Raw genomic sequence first — 14,401 nt, 5'->3', positions numbered from 1 at the left:
AGATTCTGTTAGCATGTAGATCAGTTGTTTTTGGTAGGTGACATCGTACTACTGAGGGTGTAAGGTATAACTAAGTACATTTACTCAAGTACTGTACTTGGTACAATTTTGAGGTATTTTTACTTATACTGGAGTAATTTTCAGTACTATTACTTCTACTCCACTACATCTCAGAGGCAAATATTATACTTTTACTCCACTACAATTATTTTAAAACTTTATAGTTACTAGTTACTTTGAAGATTACAAAAAATACATACCCACTTCATACATTTCGGCAATTTGAAAATAGCCGACCTACTTTTACTTTTGTACTTTAAGTAACATTTTGATACCAATACTTTTGTACTTTTACTCAAGTACATTTTGATTACCGGACTTTTGCTTGTAACAGAGTGTTTCTACATTGCAGTATTGATACTTTTACTTAAGTAAAACATTTGAGTACTTTTCCACCACTAGTTGGGAGTAGACTTGAGGCTTCCAGCCTCCGCTTGCATCACTGTGCTGGTGGTGGTGACGTGGGAGCTGTCCCAGGAATCATGGTGCTGAAGCTGCAGCAGCACAATGATCACAGATGATTCTATTCACTATAGTAGTAGGACAGTCCGAGAATCGTGCCTGAATTTGACTGATGGAGGGATTTAAACGCACATGTGTAGCTATACTTCCCGAATATGGAAAATAATCGATAATTGGCGACTAAACATGTAAGAGACTTAATTGTCATCAACCCATGGCTGCTGCAGCCCATCAGCTTGGAATCTATCAGAAAACCTGAGAACGGAGACTAATATGGATCATTTGGAAATCGGTGTGGCTGTCCAGGTAAGGTTTTCTTTCTAACGCGGTTCAGTCAGTGGAAAGGACATGGACAGCAACAAGAAAAAAAACGAGTTTTCATAGATTATTTTAATATTCAAGCTTGAGCACTGCTATATAGGCTACTGTTTCATGATTGACTAAACTGAGAGCCGTTATAATTGCGGATATGATTCTTTCTGCATTGGATGAGAGAAGACAAACCAGATAATTAATCTATTATAAATTCACTGTGCAGGCCTACACTATTGGAAAGGATGACAGACATTAATGTGCGCGCCGTGGACATTTGAGTGAACGAGCCAATTTACTACTTGAATGAATGCACGTTCCTCTGATTGTAAATCTAACATTTTAATTTTCCCTTTTTAGCAAATAATGTATTGAACTTAATGGCTTCAGACACTTGTTTGCATCGATGGGAATTGTAATGTCTTTGGATTCACTTTCTTGTGGGAAGAAATTAAAAGACATCAACATTAACTGAAAAGAAGAATACGCATACTGTAGTAGGCGCAGAAAGCCAAACAACAATACCAACAAATATCGCAGGAAAGCCATTGAAGAAGTGCCTGCTCATGACAGCGGGGGCACATGTTGTTTGCAATCAGCATCATTGAACGGTGCTGTGAATTTCTAGTTGGAGACGGACTGATGTTACGCAGCCAGGGCATGCTGAAGAGCCGTTGTTGCGTCCTGCTCAGTGACCTGAGGGTGCTGCTTCTCGGGCCACCGGCACCGGCGACACCATTGCCTCCGCTGACCCCCATGAGCGGACAAACGACGGAGAGCCACGAGATCGGCGGAAGCGCTCTTTCAGGCGACAACACTGTCCCGGACAATAACAACACATTAGTGCGGGGCCATCAGCAGCAGCACCCAGCAGGTGGCTGGACGTCTCCACCCGCAGGAGGAGCCACTGGGCCGGGGGCAGAGCGACCGACGGCGCGCTGGGTGGATGCGGCAGAGCTGACGGCAGCCCTGCGCGGCTGCAGCAGCTCCTCCGATGAATGCTCGAAGGGAAAGCTGGAAGAAAGATTCTCCATCACCAGCTACTCTGAAAGTGGCTTCAGGACGCCTGTGTGTAGGATCTGCTTCCAGGGACCTGAGCATGTAAGTGGATCTCTCATTGGCAAGTGGTCCCTCTAAATGAGAGGATAATACTTATGTTTATATGTCTATATAGGCCTGACTTCCCCTGATTGACGTATCAGGCATTCTTTTACAGGCAGTTGATCCACTGGTCAGGTTTATTTTCAGGGCGTAAGAGAGTGCCCACTCCCAATTCCTTGTTAGGAAAATCACACAGTGGCCTGGGAGTCTGCTCAGCGAGGCTCACACTGCATCATGCTCTCATCAGTTGGTGAGGCATGAAAAGACAGTGGGAGATAATGAAATGAAGGACCTTGTCCCCCTTGTTGACAAGTGTGGAGCATACACACCGATGCCACACCAACTCATTAGAGCCATAAACTGATTATGAATTCAATTCACATACTTTACAATTATATGCATTGTTAATCAAATAATGCGTTTTCACTCTGTTGATCACACACCGCCTTAACAGCACAAATGAATGTGAACGGAGCAGGAGATACTTAGAGAACTGGAGATTCATTAGTCACAGTGTTTGTCTCTGCCTTTGAGACTATTGATGATTCTGTTACAATTCATGAATCAAGTGAAAGGATGGGAATCTAAAGAAAAGCCTGACAGAAGATACTGTGGTAAGGGTGTGCTGCAATTAAATTGTAACATACTGTAGCAGCAGGAACCTAGATTTACCAAATTAGTCACTGTTCAGCAGAACCTTTGTGATCAAATTAATAAATATATCACACTTCAGTAATAGTGGGTTGTTTATAGAAAAATACATCTTGAAAATTATGAGAAAAATACAGAAGAATATAGTCAAGGTGTAACACTATGACATTCTTGTACTTGTACACCTCTGCACTGTGGTGTACCTAGATTTAGATTACCTGACTTTTCAGATTCAGCATGTCAAAGCCATACAAACAAGTAGAATTTGTTCGTTGCTGTTTGTATTCACAACATTCAAAGTTGCCCCCTCCTCCCCAGACTCAATGACACCAATATTGCACACCTACTGCCCAAAGGTTGACAACCAGAAACATCCCGAACAAAATAAAATAAGAATAGAGGGAAGGGTCTTTACAAATACAGATAACCACACACTTCTAGTGGTCATAAGTGATGTATATTGTATGTATATTGTATGATTCTATAAATAGTTTTTTTTTAGAAAATCAGACTTGTTGTACCTTTAAGTGTTGCATGTGTTTTGTCAATGTATTACTCCAGTCGTGATACAGAGCATCAGTCTACCTCTTAGCTTACACTTTAAAATCATTGCTGCCATGGGATCTGAGTGGAAGACAAGGACTCATATCCTTGTTGTTTCAAAAGCTCCACAGATAGACAGCAGATCTGCAATGCATACAAAACATAGACAGCCTCAGAAATTTGCAGTATTACCCATGGCTTTCTCCAACACATCCTCAAGGAATCCCCAGACATTTCAGCTCCTCTTTGTATAGCACTTTATTTTATGCCATATAGTTTCATTATGCAAGTCCTTATCTATCACCATCCTTCCTTCTCCTATCGCCTGTGTTGTTGGTTTGGGTAAGGTCCAGATATAGATCTGCTGAGGTGTAAATGGGCACAGGAGCAGGCAGCTCTATTCCAAAAGAGAAATGAGTGGACAATGTGTGTGACTGTGTGATACAGGCAGCAGGGGACATTAGTTATCCTCTGTTCTTCCTTAGCCTCTGGGATGTCGACCAAGGCAGCCAGTATCTGATCTGACAATCCACCTTCAAAACACTTCCATTTTCGGGGGCTGCCTGCAACAGTCAAGATAATGTGTGGAAGTTCAGATAGGGGCATATTTTCAGTTAAGTAGCCTGCTAAAGCTGAACATATGACACAGGAAATTATTTGGAAGAAGTTTCTGATTTATAGACCCATCTAGTTTCTAGTAGATTTGAGAGGTACCCTATCTTGCTAATCTTGGTGAATAAATCTTGGTGTTTTTCAGAATTGCTGCACAATAAAATCCAGCATGTTAGAGTGACCCTTAAGGATCCATTTGACATTTTCAGAGTTAAATGAGCACTCTATATTTTACTGTGTGTAATGGAGTTGTCCCATGTGATTCACAGCTTTAGTCGCAATTGTTGTTTCAAGTCAGAACACTACTTTTGGAGTTAAGTCATATAGTCTCAGACACAGTAAATAATGAACTGTTGAGCCAGTTTCAGATGAAGTGTCAGTTTGACATTTCAAGGTAAAGACCTATAATAAATAAATGTCTGCTTTTACCTCGTGCTATGGCTTATTCATCTTGTTTCCATTTACTGCGACCTTGAGCCCTTTTTAAAGGCTTTTTTCTATCAGCGATGTTCAACAAAAGCCGAACAAGAGGCAATTACAAAAGGACTTGCACTTCTGCAGGATAGCCAGATCAAACCACACTTAAAATGGTTCACCAGGGTCTCTGACAGACTTTTGTCCTTTTGTTCTATTCAGGAGTATACTCTCAGGCTCAATCTGCTCTAGACTTCATCACTCAGAGATCCACCATGGAACAACTCCCCTGCCGTATCTTTCTCTGATCGTACAGATCAGCAGATAGAATAATACGGTATCCCATGCCCTTGAAGTAGGCTTATATCAAAGTGAAGCCACACAATATTTCCCCTGTCTGAGGGATCGTCTTCTGGAGTGTCATGCACTATTACATTGAAGTGCCCTTTGGGGCAGATGCTTGCACTATCTCATCCTCACTTGAGCTGCATGTCAAGAATGTGCGACTCCCTGCTGCTTATAAAAGACTGGCTTTCACTCCTAAATCATAACACAGATAATGCACTCCCACAGTTCATTTGTCAGAGGGACAATGAGAGCCCTTGAGGGGCTGAGTTAGCATCATTCTTTCTCTGAGCCCCCACAGCACTGAGGCACTATGCTTTCTGCATTCTATAACACATACAATGTCTCCTCAAACATTTCTTGGGGAATGGGATATAAACAAGTTATGTAAGGGAATTAAATATCTTGCCCTGTGCCAAAATCTATTGGCAGGAACGATGAAGCCATAAACATTAAATCAAGAAACCCGTTATTGCTCTTCTATTCAATTACTCTTTATTGGGGCCATTAACTATTAACCACAATGGTTCTAGCAGAATAAGCAATGAAGAAATTCTGCTGGCATATGTTTTATGACTGGTCATTATAGGTAAATAAATCTGAAATGACATGTGACCCTTCAATTCTATTCAGTATCTATGATACCCTATTGCATATTCTTAAAAGACAAAATGCTTTTATCCGGAAACTCATTATTGGACACAGTAAAACAATTTCACTTGTTTGGTTTCTTGGTGAGCGAGTTGTTATCTCACTATGTCCTCGTCGCCTATATTTAATAGAGTTCACCTGCCTTGATTTTCCACCCTTTTCCACCCAGAAAATGAGAAACCTATTTGAAATGCACTTTTATGTCATTTTACAGTAGAGGCCAGACGCGATTCAGGTTTTATAAGAGCAAAATGAAGTGCACCAGGCTGTCTGTGGAGGAGAGGTGATGCGACACAGAGGATTTGAATATACTGCCCAAACCACCATAGGGTTATTAGTACAATACACTATTTAAGTGTGCAAAGTTTCAAATAATCACTGATTTTTTGTTATCAGTTCATGTGAGGGTGTGTGTGAGATAAAACGCCACATTTGATATGGTTCTGCTCCTCACTCTCTGGCCTCTGTTTCTTGGGAGTGGATCCGGGTTTCAACTCTTGGCTGTGATCAGCCGTGTCACAGCGAGTAGCTCGAGTCACACTGGACAAGGCAGAACTGTTCTGGTGCTCCTGCCAACACACTCCCACCATGGCCATCTGCATGATGGGCCTTTTCTCCTTTACTGCTCCATTCTTTCCCTCCCTTCGCTGTGACCAGGGTGCTGCTCCTTATGTCAGACATGTCAGGACAATGATGGTGAGGAGATCATTTGGACCCTCGCTGTTTTTTCCTTCTCCACAAAATGTCTGCAGTGCTGTGTTCATAGTAGATATAGTATGACAGTGAGTGTGAATTCTGGATGAGCAATGCCCCAGGTTAGAGGGTAAGAGAGTCTTGCTGCAGTGGAGAAATCAACTTGTTTTTTCAGCTAATATCAACTTAATATTGTATTATAATTAATATTGTAATATTGTGTCTCTTTTAGATCGAGATATATTTGCCAGTCCTGGTTGGATGGTTTCATAATTCTACTGTACATTTCTTAAATCTACAGGTCAAAACCCCCAAATGGGTTGAGTGCCTATATTTTGTGGGCCCCCGATGACAAGAGTAGTAATATATTGTAATGAGCTTTGGGCCCAGGACAAGAGAATACATTTGTCATATTTTTGTCCAACAAAGGGGTTTTAAAATCCAAGATGGTAGAGAAGAAACTAATTTTAGTCTTTTGTGCTGTAAGTCGTAGTGCTTAAATTTAGCTAAGTCAAATCACTAGAAAGAAGTGCTTGGTTTTTGGAATAATGTAACCGGTAGAAATATTCCGACATTATAAATGTTAGATCCTGTTCATACATCTGTAATGGAGTGCTAGGTGATCTTTTTCACAAAAAAGAAGCAAATCAGTGCATGTGATGGAAGAATGTAGGGAAGAAGTAGACATGATTTAAGGGGACAGATGGAGGAATGGAGACATGCCAAATGTGAAAATATTTAGTAATATATAGGAATACACCATAATTCATATAAAATCACACAAGAGTCAAAGTGCATAACCATGATCAACACAACTTCATTGCAATATTTACACTGTTCAGTAATATACAGTTTTCATTTTTGTTTTTCAACAGAAGCTTCAGTGACTAATCCCTGTAGTTCTTAACCCACCCAGCCCAGTTAATCATTCATTATGACTGCCAACTATGTGGAATATATAAGACTTCCAGGCTGCTATGTGTTAACTGACAGGCTTTCTCGTGTAACATAATGGTGAAGTGTTTGTGAGTGTTTGCATGTGTGCATTCTACTAGGAAAAGCAAAATGACATTGCAAGGGATTGACAATATACTGTACCAAGCATGCTCTCACTTACTCAATATTACATTATTATTCCCTGTAGCAGGTTTTTCTGAACAGTGTAACTAAAGTTAAAGGTAGGGTAAGTAACTTTTTTTGGTAATTTTTGTTTTTGTTAAAAAGGTTAAAGCACTATATTCTGAATCATTGCTACAGAACGTTTGTAAGGTCACAGGGGTCTCTCCAGCTCTTTAGTAAACAGAATATAGTACATTTTCAGGTACAGTGACAGCATTTAAGCCAATCAGGAGAGACCACTGAAAATGCATTTTCTGTTTAATAAAGAGCTGGAGAGACATGGGAGACTCCTTTTACTGCACAAACACTCTATAGCAATGAGTACTATCAGAATATAGAGCTATTTAACACCAAAGTAAATCACTTACCCTTCCTTTAACCAAAGTATTTGTGATTAAAAAAAAAACTAAATTCAAAGTAACTGTTGCAACATTTTAATTCAAAGTAACTATTGAGACATTTTAATTGAAAGTAACTATTGGGACGTTGTCTGTTTTGTTTGGTTTCACCAAAAATAAACAGAGTGGATTTCTGAAAAACACTAGGCCTAATACATATTTATCAACTGAAGAAGCATGTTTTCATTCATTAAAACAGATTGGAACTTACCAATCTCTAAGAACCAGAGGGTTCTGATATATATTTATCATTACAAACCACCCTCTCAGCATTAGATTGGTGGCACTGAGTACTGACTCTGTCTTATTCCTACAGGGAGAGCTACTAAGCCCATGTCGGTGCTGTGGATCGGTACGCTGCACGCATCACCCCTGTCTCATCAAATGGATCAGTGAGAGAGGTTCCTGGGCCTGTGAGCTGTGCTACTACAAATACCAGGTCATCGCCATCAGCACTAAGAACCCACTACAGGTGAGGTGTTAGTGGAAAGATTAAGTGCTGTTGTCTTACAGAAGGTCCACATTTAGGGGAATCTATTTGTGGAATGAGGCAAGCTTTCAGTGTAATTTGCTATACTGGTGTGTTAGAAATATGCAAAGTTAAGAGTTTTAGAGGTTCTTGGCACTAAAGACAGGACAATTAAAATTCAATAAAAACTAGAAGTATGAGTGCTAAAACCCACATTTGTCACAAATCATCTGTGTTGAATTATTGTGAGGGGAGTGGGGTGGTAGTACTAATCTATAGATAGTCCGTTTTTCCCTAATAAAATTACCGTTATTCACAACACCGGGAGCTTTTAGAACAATATGTTCAGTAATAACCCCCACTGTAAGCACAACTTTCGCCCTGCCCTGATTATAAACCAAATTGACAGTTATTTGGTCTGTGTTGTGAATTTAGTAGACCCTCAATGTGGTCCTAAGAAAAAGGGTAGAGAGAGATGACAAAATGACACCAGGCAGTGTAACACGACAAGTTCTGAAGTTTAAGTACAATACTTACAGTACAGTACAGTGAATGTATAGTGTGGTTCACAATAAATGACCAGAAGATATGAGCTGTAACAGATACAGAAAGGAACAGAATAGAGTATGATATTAATAAGTACACAATAAATCATGATGTTCTACAGTGTAGATTCAACAGCTGTATCTTGTATCATTGGTCATACAGTATCTGATGAAGCAGTGACCATGGGTTACTATTATATATTACCACAAGTAATATATGACAGTCTGTGTCTATCTATCCCAGTGGCAGGCCATCTCCTTGACAGTAATAGAGAAAGTGCAGATCGCAGCGGCCATCTTGGGTTCCCTCTTCCTGATGGCCAGTATCTCTTGGTTGGTGTGGTCATCCTTCAGCCCCTCAGCCCGCTGGCAGCGCCAGGACCTACTCTTCCAGATCTGCTATGGCATGTACGGCTTCATGGACATCGTCTGCATCGGTGAGTCAGACAACAACACTAATAGTGTATTTATACTCCATTGTGCAACAAAGTAAGGGACATAACTATAAATATATAGTTTTAAAAATCATTGCAACTTAAGTGGATGGCAGACTCCACACCACAACTATAATAAAGTTATAGTTATCGTTATAGTTACAGAGCTTGGTGTGAACGGCCCTTAAATCAGGCTGAACCTTCAGCTTATAGGGGCTGGATTACTGTTCGGGTTAGGATCACTACTATTAGAATCTTTAAGCTTCTTGTAGAATTACTGTATACTAGCATAGAGTTCTACTGCATTTAACTCCCTCTGGACAAGTCAGCTACTGTACAAATAAAAGGTAAACAGACATGACATTCATCATTGGCTTTTGGAACATTATTCAAAGTCCTTGATGTATATGTGTATATACAGACAGTACTATGTTTTACAGGAATCAGAATTGGCCTTACAGTAGCTAACAATTAATAATCTTAATGTAACATGAATTATTGCTAACTAACATTGTTATGTAAATGAATGGCAAATGTTTTTAGATTAAAACACTTCTGGGGTCATTTTAACGTCTACTCTGGCTTTTGTGTACACCCCAGACAGTTTGTAATTTGCCTGATTCAATATTTGGATATTTGATATTCATTTAATCTGACACTGCTCCCTCCTACAAGCCCATTCAAATTCAAACTCCATGTTAACTACCGGTATCTTTGAAATCACACGTCCCTGGTTCTGGTGACTGATACTGTCGTTCTAATGCATGAGGGGACTGTAATTCTTAGATTTTATTAAATGAAAGAGAAAAAAAAGTAATTGAAAAATTGTGATCCCTTCATGCATTCGAAGTACAATATCAGTCACCAGAACCAAGAATGTGTGTTTTCAGTGAATCGAACATGCTTAAAGGGTTAGTTCAGATTTTTTGAGTATTTTCTGTAGGAAATACTTGCCATTAATGTAGTGGTTGCAAAGGTATTAATTGATTGCCCGAGTCCCGTGGTCAGAGTTATGGTCCGGTTCTGATGAATATGAAGTAGTTCCGGTAGATTAGTAGATTTGGTGGGGGCGGCTCATTAAAAATAAATTAATTTAAAAAACTAGCATCATTTGTATTGTTGACCTATTTCTACCATACAGTGCAGGTTTCGTTCAATTTCGACCCCTCTGTCACATGGTACTATTTTTTGTGTCATATATTTTGTGCGTGAGTAGGCTGCCGCGGCGCAGTGATTCTGGACACAAACATTAGTACCATGTGACAGAGGGGTCGAAATTGAACGAAACCTGCACTATATGGTAGAAATAGGTCAACAATACAAATGATGCTAGTTTTTTTAATGAATTTATTTTTAATGAGCGGCCGGTTTAATCTGAACTAACCCTTTAATGTGGAGTTTGAAGTTGAATGGGGGGGGGGTAGCAAATTTCAGCAAGCAACAACATTAAGCATCAAAATAGCGGTCCTACACAACCTTTCAAGGTCAGTGTACTTTGGGATAGTCTCTGAGAAATAAAAGAGCTAAGGCATTTACACCCAGTGTTCAGGATTTGTGTGGGTGTCCTAGGGCTTTAAACTGGTAGAAATCTTATAGCATAAATCCATCCCATAGTGGATGTTCTCCTCTTCAGCCTGTGGCTGGTTGATGGCATCACACATTGAAAAAATCCCCACCTGCCACTGCAATAGACAACGGGATAAGAGGAAGAGGAGATTGATTGTCTCCGGTTTGGTAGTGGGGATTGACTGTGGAGTCATTAACTCTGTACTTTATAGAGATTAACATGTCACCTGGCAGATTTTAGTGAGAAAATAGCTGACTTTCCCCTATCAGCGAACAGAGACCAAGTAGGAGACAAACAAATAACTCTGGAGGAGAGGTACAGTAGGATTTCTTGTCATTAGACTAAATTATTAGCTGCCCATCATATACCTGGCATACTATTCTTACTTTTAGTTGCTGCATATCTTAAACCTAGTGCACCTCTTTCTAGGATGAAATTTAAGACATCAACAACAAAATAATGAATATAATAATAATAATAATAATGAATCCAAAATGTTTACCTCAGCACAAGTAGAATAGAATAAAATAGAGCACCCCAAATTTCCCTTTACAATAACCTATATGTGACAAAATCAGGCAGTGCAATCAAACGACCCCAGCATCTCTTGTTACAGATTGATTTTCCAGCATACTGAGTTCAATGAGGACAAATCAATAAGCAATTTTGAACTCTGACAAGACATTATTGAACAAAACCATGGAACTAATACTTCATCTTTATAAACCCAAGACCTGGATTTGTCATGTATCACAGTGTCACAAGCTGTACCATAGCTACAGCCAAATGTATTTGAGGAGTTATGGTTTGGCTACCTCTTCAAGGGTTAGCTTTGTTGTTCTGCCACTCCCTCGGCTGATGCCAACTGTAAGCCTCACCTTCATTCTCTGTCCTTATCACAGTCACACGGCACATTGCTGCAGCGATATATCACCCTGCTGTATCATTAACACTGCTGCCAGACAGAGGCGTTGTCTAATTGATGTTCTGATCCCCACAGCGCTAATCGTCCACGAGGGACCCTCTGTGTTCCGCATTTTCCATCGCTGGCAGGCTGTCAACCAGCAGTGGAAGGTTCTGAACTATGACAAGTCAATGGACAGTGAAGATAGGAAGGACACTACTATGGAAAGGACTGTGTCTCCATCCGGCCAGGACCATCACACCGGGGTAGGGGTGTCTATGTCCACCTCCTCCCTTATGGTAGTAGCCTCCACAACACCGGGGTCAACCGCTACAACCCTGGTGACAGACACAGCGGCGCTGAGCACACTTGCGGACCCCGGCATCGATATGGCAGTGCCAGACCAGCATAGTCCCTACAACATTCTCCACCTCCTCAGCCACTTGAGACAGCCGGAGGCCCGCGGTCAGCCCAACAGCAGCACACGCGAGCTGGTCATGAGAGTCACCACAGTCTGAGGATTCAGTTGAGGCCTTATCTTGTGTGGAGAAGGTGGATATTAATATTAAACTGGGTGACAGTTAAAACGGCCTTGTCCTAACTGCACTGGATTAATACGATGTTCTTGTTTGTTTCAAATGCATCTCGGATGTCCTTACATGGACTCAATAAAAAATGAAATTTGTTTGATTTTCAAAATTGGTTGGTAATGTTTTTCTGTATTTTTTAATGTTGATATCTGTTGAGATTTTTTATTAGGAGTTCTGTAAATGTCAAATAGCAACAACTCAAAAAGACATATTTTACTTATAGTGTTTTGAAAATGAGTATTCTCTAACATTTTCATCAGCATTTGGTTGACTTTACATAATCTAAAGAACTGCATGTTCTGAAGTACAGCTGTCTTCAGTGAATAGCTAATTTGGCTTGGTTCTCATTATCACTAGGTCCTGCACCTTTATGAATCACATCCTCATCTCTATGCTAGGCCAGTCCACACCAATGCAGTTGCTACTGCAACTCCTCTCTAAAACGGTTTTGTTGCAAGGAATTTCATTGAAGTTGCATTGTTGTATTTTTGGAATGTTTATGCTTCATTTCATATAGGTCATGTGGAGAGACAGGAAACCAAGGGCAGAGAGAGAGAAGACACATGTGAGATTCAAACCCGGATCCTTCCGCTCACAAGGAACAAATGATCTGTGCACTACTTACAGTAACTGGCTCCCCACACTCCCCACAGACACACATCATGTTTTGGCTATGCCACCAACAAGCACGTCCCAGAGCCATTGTTTGTCGAGTCCCCTCTTCCCATAGTATCAAAACCAGAAATGCTCTTTGATACTTGTTCAGAGTGCATGATTCATGTCTGTGAATGATCTTAGTTGTCATCATGAGGGACAGTAAATCTCAGAAGCATATTGTGGGAAGGAACAAACACTGTGATAAACATGCAGACAGCAGTACAGGTTCATTCAACTTAAACAGAATGATGATTGTATTGGCTAGTACTTTCTATACACTGTGTGCTCATTAACCACGTTAACCCTAGAGTCCCTATTCTAGGAATGTCATAATAGGTGAACACTGGGCGAAAATAGCTGATCTTTAAGCTCTTAGAGCTTGTAGATCAGGATCAGCTATTTTCAGCAAAGAGATTTGGGTGTAGAGGGGAAAAGGTGGGAGCCAAGTATAGAGCCCTTGGGGATCCCGGTCAACTAAATATACTGTACTGTACATAGGGTGGTTAAGACTCCTTTTTCCAAAAGCATTTTTGGGGCTGCGATAATCCAGTGTAAGAAGGTTAGAAAAACACAATTATGCTCTTAATGTTTTGAGAAAGGCTATCCCCCTTTCCAAAATGCATTTGACAGAAACATCATCACAAGTAAAAGCTCATAAATACATCAAATGTGCATGATCTGCATTAACCAAAGTTATGTCGCAGGCTTGCAGCTCAACCTTTTTTGTAATTATGCTTCATCAGCTACACTTGTATGCCCTTGGTTTATTTGTTGTACAACAGCAGTTCTTCTAAATAAGCCACATTGTGGCCAAGTTTGATCGATATAACATGGTGCTGACAACAATGATTTAACCAGCTGAGCATTGAATTATATTTGACTTATCAAAGCATACAGTATAGCATGGTGCTCCATGGTGACAGGCACAACAGTTCAAAGAGCATAATTTGGCCGAAGTGTTGCTTCTCTCTGAATTTCACATTAATTTATCTACCTGTATCTAGTATCTGCAAAGGTTCAGGTACTGTAGCTCAGTGATTTTCTGCTGAATTATTCAAGTCATGAAGTGCTGATATTGATGGGTGGAAGCTACTGTACAACATCGACTCACAAGCAGCCGGGAGGTTGTTGAGAGTTCACCATGAATACATTTACATCCTTTTTATATTCACTCCCTGACTAGCTTTGATAAGCCCCAAATCAAAGGTGTGTGTGTGTGTGTGTGTGTGTGTGTGTGTGTGTGTGTGTGTGTGTGTGTGTGTGTGTGTGTGTGTGTGTGTGTGTGTGTGTGTGTGTGTGTGTGTGTGTGTGTGTGTACATGCGTGTGTGTGTGTGTGTGTGTGTGTGTGTGTGTGTGTGTGTGTGTGTGTGTGTGTGTGTGTGTGTGTGTGTGTGTGTGTGTGTGTGTGTGCGTGCGTGCGTGCGTGCGTGCGTGCGTGCGTGTGTGTGTGTGTGTACACGCGTGTGTGGGGAGGGCGGGGAAGGTTGGCGGGCTAAATAAACCTTATGGAAATTCTTTCATTGAATGTCATCCTTAAGGGTTAATATACTTATATTTATTTTATTTTATTTTGGGGACAGAATAATGTTGTGTCACAGGGTGAAGAACACTTCATTTTACTGTTACATTGCTGTGTTAGCTGTTCTCAGATCATCTTTTTACACAATAAATCCACCCATACAGTTTACAGGTATAGTATGAACGTTTTTTCAGTTCAGACAGTTTTGATTTAAGCACTGAATGGTTCGCAGTTTCTATTTATCCATTTTCAATTTGAAGGATTTTGCAGACGAGTGGAAAGGAATACTGATGATAAAAGCTGAATCTTTTAATAGGCTCAGTGGCGGCTCGTCCATTATGTGCGATGGGGCGA

The 14,401-nt window shown here is 40.5% G+C and overlaps 1 protein-coding gene across 1 annotated transcript; it reads left to right on the top strand.

Moving 5' to 3' along the window:
- Positions 1 to 1,476: 1,476 nt before the first annotated feature.
- marchf4b (membrane associated ring-CH-type finger 4b) lies at positions 1,477 to 11,798 on the top strand (the record flags this gene model as incomplete). Its single annotated transcript, XM_080457019.1, has 4 exons — positions 1,477 to 1,935; positions 7,678 to 7,833; positions 8,620 to 8,812; positions 11,377 to 11,798. 4 exons carry the CDS (start codon positions 1,477 to 1,479, stop codon positions 11,796 to 11,798), a joined length of 1,230 nt encoding a protein of 409 aa, XP_080313145.1.
- Positions 11,799 to 14,401: the final 2,603 nt, after the last annotated feature.

This window comes from Gymnoscopelus braueri (assembly GCF_963280865.1).
Source record: "Gymnoscopelus braueri genome assembly, chromosome: 18".
Lineage (NCBI taxonomy): Eukaryota > Metazoa > Chordata > Actinopteri > Myctophiformes > Myctophidae > Gymnoscopelus > Gymnoscopelus braueri.
Note: the sequence above shows the minus strand (reverse complement) of the source record. Positions and strands in the feature narration are given on the sequence as shown.